The sequence below is a fragment of the Telmatherina bonti genome (assembly GCF_933228915.1).
Source record: "Telmatherina bonti genome assembly, chromosome: 23".
In the NCBI taxonomy this organism is placed as follows: Eukaryota; Metazoa; Chordata; class Actinopteri; order Atheriniformes; family Telmatherinidae; genus Telmatherina; species Telmatherina bonti.
Window position 1 is genome coordinate 27228967 of NC_136632.1, and position 6645 is coordinate 27235611.

General features: G+C 53.2%; 1 protein-coding gene across 1 annotated transcript; it reads right to left on the bottom strand.

The window, feature by feature from the left end:
• Positions 1–436: 436 nt before the first annotated feature.
• Positions 437–1858, bottom strand: LOC306773574 (shaker-related potassium channel tsha2; the record flags this gene model as incomplete). Its single annotated transcript, XM_079263429.1, has 1 exon — positions 437–1858. The coding sequence occupies one exon, from the start codon at positions 1856–1858 to the stop codon at positions 437–439; it is 1422 nt and encodes a 473-aa protein (XP_079119555.1).
• Between the last annotated feature and the right edge of the window lie 4787 nt (positions 1859–6645).

The window sequence follows — 6645 nt, forward strand, 5'->3', positions numbered from 1 at the left end:
ATTTGGACTTTTTATGGAAAATAAAATCTGCAGGGATCAGACAACATGGAGGCTTCCACAACATGGTGGTTTCTGGCCTCCCCACTTCAGCCTCGTTCCTCTGGCAGACAACAGAAAAGTCTGGAAGGTTGCTATAGAAACTGCATCTGCGCAAGGCTCGCAGGGCGCGCGCGGCTCCGCGCGGTGGCGCTGTTGCTTTTCCGTTCGGCGCGAGGAGCAGCGCGCGCCCCGCGTCTTGTCTGCCAGGCTGAGCCGCACGCGCCTCCTGCCATGTCTGGGTCTGGTCCTTGGTTCCAGAGAAGCCAAAGTAAACATGTGGAGCTACAGACCAGGATGTAAAAATGTTTTCCTGGCGCGCGCGCCGCTGTCACGCAGACAGGTCTGTCCGTCCAGCAGGTGTCTGCGCCAGGTGACCCTGCGCGCGCCGCGCACGCGCTCACACGCCGCTCAGCGTGCCGGGCGCGACCTTGCGCGGGCTGCAGTTGGTGTGCTTGATGGAGTGCGCGTCCTCGCTGTCCGGGTAGTCCGACGCGGACAGGGACGGCTTGCTGTCGCTCCTCCGGAACTCCCCGAACTGCTGCTGCTGGCCGCAGGTCACGTGCGTGTACTGAAGCTGCTCCTCGTGCTCCGTCTCGCGGTGGTAGAAGTAGTTGAAGTTGGACACGATGACGGGCACGGGCAGCGCGATGGTGAGCACGCCCGCGATGGCGCACAGCGAGCCCACGATCTTCCCGCCGATGGTCACCGGACACATGTCCCCGTAGCCCACCGTTGTCATGGAGACCACGGCCCACCAGAAGGCGTCCGGGATGCTGGAGAAGCCGGAGTCCGGGTCGTCCGTCTCCGCGAAGTACACCGCGCTGGAGAAGAGGATGACTCCGATGAAGAGGAAGAAGATGAGGAGCCCCAGCTCGCGCATGCTGGCCTGCAGCGTCTTGCCCAGGATCTGCAGCCCCTTGGAGTGTCTGGACAGCTTGAAGATCCGGAAGACCCGGACCAGCCGGATGACCCGCAGGATGGCCAGAGACATGGCCTGCTGGCCGTTGCCCTGGTGCTCCGCCAGCTCGAGCCCCAGCGTGATGAAGTACGGCATGATGGCCACGATGTCGATGGTGTTCATGATGTTCCTGAAGAAGGCGGGCTTGCTGGGGCACGCCAGGAAGCGGACCAGCAGCTCGAAGGAGAACCAGATGATGCAGAGGGTCTCCACGATGAAGAAGGGGTCCGTGAAGGGGTTGGGCTTGCTGGCGCGCGCGGTTCCGTTCCCAGCCAGCAGCTGGTCCAGCGTCCTGGCCTCCTCCCGGAACTCCGGCAGCGTCTCCAGGCAGAAGATGACGATGGAGATGAGGATGACCAGCACGGACACGATGGCGATGCCCCTGGCGGGTCCGGAACTCTCCGGGAACTCGAACAGGAGCCAGACCTGCCGCTGGAAGTCCCCGTCCGGCAGCGGCCGCTCCTCCTCCTTGATGAAGCCCTCGTCCTCCTTAAAGTTCTCTATCACCTCCTCCCCCAGCTCGTAGAACTTGATCTCCTCCATGAAGATGTCCACGGGCACGTTGACGGGTCTGCGCAGCCGCCCCCCGGACTGGTAGTAGTACAGGACGGCGTCGAAGCTGGGTCGGTTCCGGTCGAAGAAGTACTCGTTCCGGAGCGGGTCGAAGAAGCGCATCCTCCTGCGGGGGTCCCCCAGCAGCGTGGCGGGGAACTGGGCCAGGGTCTTCAGCTGCGTCTCGAAGCGCAGCCCCGAGATGTTGATGACCACGCGCTCGCAGCACTCCTGCCTGTCCGGCTCGTGCGCGTCCTGCGCGGACAGGGCCACGGTCTCGTCCAGGTTCTCTCCGGGCACCACCGTCATGTTGCGACGCTCCGCGCGCCTCCTCTGGAAAGCAGCTGAACGTCTCCGCGTGCCTCCTCCTGTCCTCTGTCAGGTCCGCGGGCGGGCTGGCTCCGCTGGCATGTCTGCGCCCCCACCTCCCCGCGCGCACCTTCCCGCTGTAGTCTGGACTCTCCGCGTCACACCCGCTGCATTTTAAGCAGCTCTGCCCTCCCCGTGCTGACGTGCACGCTCTCTCACTGAGGAGGAAATAAAAACACACACGCACGCGCACATGCTCAGGATTATAATGATCCGGCTATGGACAGACAGAACGTGCACGTGAAGGAGGAAATGTGCATTTTGGAGACAGTCTCGTGCGTAATGAACCTGTTGTCTCCAGCGTGGCACGGGCTCAAGGTTAGCGCGTGCGCGCCTGCTGTTTGCAACAAATAGAAATAAAATGAGCATGCACCTAAAATGGAGAAGAAAGCGGAGAAAAATCCCGCAAAGTGCGTGACTTTCCACGCAGACACGCGCCTCCCGACACGCGGACATACCTGTGGCGTGGTCCTCGTGCCTGGTGAAGAGGCGCTGCGGCGTCTCGCTTCAGGACAGAAACCTGCTCTCAGCAGCAGCCTGGGCGCGTGCGAGGAGTGTCACGTCTGAGCCGCGTGCGTGCCGCGCCGCGCGCGGAACCGGTGAAGTGGATGTGAGAGTTTGGGAGCAGCGTGACTCGGACGGGGAGGAAAACACGCAACAAGTCCAGACTGGGAGGAAAGCTGCAGCTCAACGCGGTGACGTGTTTCCCGAAAATAACCGGATCTCTCCCAGTTCTCCCAGGACACCGGGCAAGTTTTCCCATGGAAGGACCGCAGGGAGCGGCGGGAGGACAGGGAGGAAGAGGGGAAACAACACGTCTGCATCTTCAGCCTGGAAAAACACAGAAAGCACGAAGATGACATGAAACAAAAGCCAAACATCTGTCCGTCTGACAGCCTCAGACAGACACATGTGTTCCTGACACTGAGGCAACTGAAGGTCCCAACATGGACAGAGGTTCCCCATGCCGCCATCTAAATCAGCTCAACCAAAGGGAATCTGAAGGAATCTCTGTATGCATGGGGCAGGGGAAGAGGTTCGCTTTAAAAACACATTTCTCTACTGGGAACCAGTGCATGGACTCAGGAAGCCTCCAGCCTGAAACCCACACATGCAGGTTAAAGCTCCATCATACGGAAACGCGCCGTCTTCTCTGGACCAAAGCTCGTTTAGACTGGTCTGAGTGGAAATGTTCCTTCTGGAAAGCCTAGACGGGGTCCTGCAGACTGAAGACCAACAGCAACAGAGATTCCTTCAGAACCTTCTCATGATGTTCTGCGTTGTAGACAGTTTGGACATCTTTCTGAAACTCTTTTTTTTTTTTTTTTAATAAAAGATGTTTTTTTTTAAAGCAAAAATCTGGTGTTTTAGAGCAACATCTGCTCCCAGCAGGACCATGCTGGACCACATCCTGATGGTGGAACAGGAGAACTGGTCCAGTAGAACTGGTCCAGCAGGACCATGCTGGACCACATCCTGATGGTGGAACAGGAGAACTGGTCCAGTAGAACTGGTCCAGCAGGACCACGCTGGACCACATCCTGATGGTGGAACAGGAGAACTGGTCCAGTAGAACTGGTCCAGCAGGACCATGCTGGACCACATCCTGATGGTGGAACAGGAGAACTGGTCCAGTAGAACCATGCTGAACCACATCCTGATGGTGGAACAGGAGAACTGGTCCAGTAGAACCATGCTGGACCACATCCTGATGGTGGAACAGGAGAACTGGTCCAGTAGAACCATGCTGGACCACATCCTGATGGTGGAACAGGAGAACTGGTCCAGCAGGACCATGCTGGACCACATCCTGATGGTGGAACAGGAGAACTGGTCCAGTAGAACCATGCTGAAACACATCCTGATGGTGGAACATGAGAACTGGTCCAGTAGAACCATGCTGAACCACATCCTGATGGTGGAACAGGAGAACTGGTCCAGTAGAACCATGCTGAAACACATCCTGATGGTGGAACAGGAGAACTGGTCCAGTAGAACCATGCTGAACCACATCCTGATGGTGGAACAGGAAAACTGGTCCAGTAGAACCATGCTGAAACACATCCTGATGGTGGAACAGGAGAACTGGTCCAGCAGGACCACGCTGGACCACATCCTGATGGTGGAACAGGAGAACTGGTCCAGTAGAACCATGCTGAAACACATCCTGATGGTGGAACATGAGAACTGGTCCAGTAGAACCATGCTGAACCACATCCTGATGGTGGAACAGGAGAACTGGTCCAGTAGAACCATGCTGAAACACATCCTGATGGTGGAACATGAGAACTGGTCCAGTAGAACCATGCTGAACCACATCCTGATGGTGGAACATGAGAACTGGTCCAGTAGAACCATGCTGAACCACATCCTGATGGTGGAACAGGAGAACTGGTCCAGTAGAACCATGCTGGACCACATCCTGATGGTGGAACAGGAGAACTGGTCCAGTAGGACCATGCTGGACCACATCCTGATGGTGGAACAGGAGAACTGGTCCAGTAGGACCATGCTGGACCACATCCTGATGGTGGAACAGGAGAACTGGTCCAGCAGGACCATGCTGGACCACATCCTGATGGAGGAACAGGAGAACTGGTCCAGTAGGACCATGCTGGACCACATCCTGATGGTGGAACAGGAGAACTGGTCCAGTAGGACCATGCTGGACCACATCCTGATGGTGGAACAGGAGAACTGGTCCAGTAGGACCATGCTGGACCACATCCTGATGGTGGAACAGGAGAACTGGTCCAGCAGCAGTCCAGACCTTCCACCAGGACAAACATCTGGAGCAGAAACCCAGGAACCAGGTCCGGTAGAGCAGCTGGAATCCTGCATCAGACCAGAACAAGACGACCTTTTCTCTCCTTAAAGAAGTAGAGCAGGAGATGCTAACAATGCTAAACATCGTCCAAACTACTTTTTACATAGCATGAGCCTTGTCCCCGGCATACAGAGATTCCTCCTGGTTCTTTTGTTCTGAGAGAATCGCTTCGTATTTTCCATCAGATGATAAAATGTCTGTTTGAACATTTTCAACTCGTCTGCTGGGAATAAAACCTGCTTTGATGAGTTTCTGTCTTCATTCTCCCAGCCGGAGATGGTTTGTTGTCCTCTTGCTGTTTTTACTTGGAAGTGTGTGTTAGTCATGTCCTCGCCGTGTTGTCTCTCTGCTCGGTCGCTGATGGTTTGACTCAGCCGCCTGCAGACCAGCTCTGCAGACCAACGCTACCTCATTTCCTGCATCCGTGAGCTCATCGCCTCCGACACACACATGCCCTCACACACCAGCTTCCACGTGTTGCTGGGAGGATTTAAAACGTCTCTTTGGTTCCCGAGCAGCTCGTCGTCCTGCTGAACGTCTCAAACAGCTCATATCTGAGCCGAGCTGCCCTCCAGACGTCACCGCTAACTTTTACACAGAGGAAGAAACGACCAAAACCACAGAAGAAGACATCAGACTGGTTTCTGGCATATTGAACTGTTGAAATTATTTGTAGTTTTTTTTTTCTTATTTCATTTAAACGCCTGGATTCTCTTGGAAAATGTTTCTTCATTCTGAAGAGAATTTATTTCTGGTTTAATAAAGTTTAATAGAAAATAAAACAGAAAAAAACACTTTTTTCCAGCTGTATCAGGAATACTACGCCTTAAAATTCTCCACAATGCATCTTTAAAAGTCATGAGCATCAATCTTTGGACGGGTCAGTATCGACCACAATGCATTGCAGGCAGGAGCTCCAAACGGCGCATAAAGGAGGCGAGCAAATTCATTCAACAAAACTCAGCAACCATTTAATATGCATTAAAAAAAACATATTAAGGAAGTATTTTGGGACTGGATTTGGTTGCCGCAGCAACTGATTGGCCACCTTTGTGTCCGGATCGCCAACATAACGAGCGCAGCATGTGGCCTGCTGTGTGGTGCAGCCGCATGCTGTGAAGGAGGGGTTGGGGATGGTGTGGACGTTCACACAGCCTGAAGGCGCCATTTATACCCAACGCTGACACCCTAACCTGGTACCAGGTAACATGTTGGGGGGAGACTCTTCTTCAACCACAATAGAAAGAAATACACATTAATTACCTTTTTAATTTACTGGATATATTTTCCTTATTTTGGCTTTTTAATGTTTAAATATTAAATTTGAATTTAGTCGTTTAAATAATTTTATTTTTCTGAAATTATAATAACCTGCACATGTTTCATTAGACCACTTCATGTAAATAAAAAGTATATTTCCTTTTAAAAAATGTGAATTTGACATATTTTTGTTACTTTTTTCAAAACAATTTGCTGGAGATATTTTTTTGTTTTGTTTTGTTTTTTTTTGCCATTTTAACAAAATGAGCAACTTTTCTGGAAACCTGGTTTCTAAAGAATATCTTTTATTTCCTTCTTAACCTCCTTGTCCTCGCTGGTTGGTTGTCTGGTACCACGGAGGTTCAGCTTTATTGATGTGAATAACAAGAACTGTTTCAGCAAAGGTGTAAAGGTGGTTTTTACCTGCAGGTGTTTCCATCCTCTTCCAGGTCTCCGGCTTGCAGCTGCATCTGAAGGCTTTCCTCTTTAAGCAGGAGACTCGTTGGAGACTCTGACCCCGACCGCCTGGTCCTCTGGTTGTTTTTGGACTTGGCTGCTTCACAGGAGGCGCCTCTGGGATTAAACTGACCATTCCCCTCCTCCGGCTACTTTCAGAGGAGTGTGGAGGACTTTCCCACCC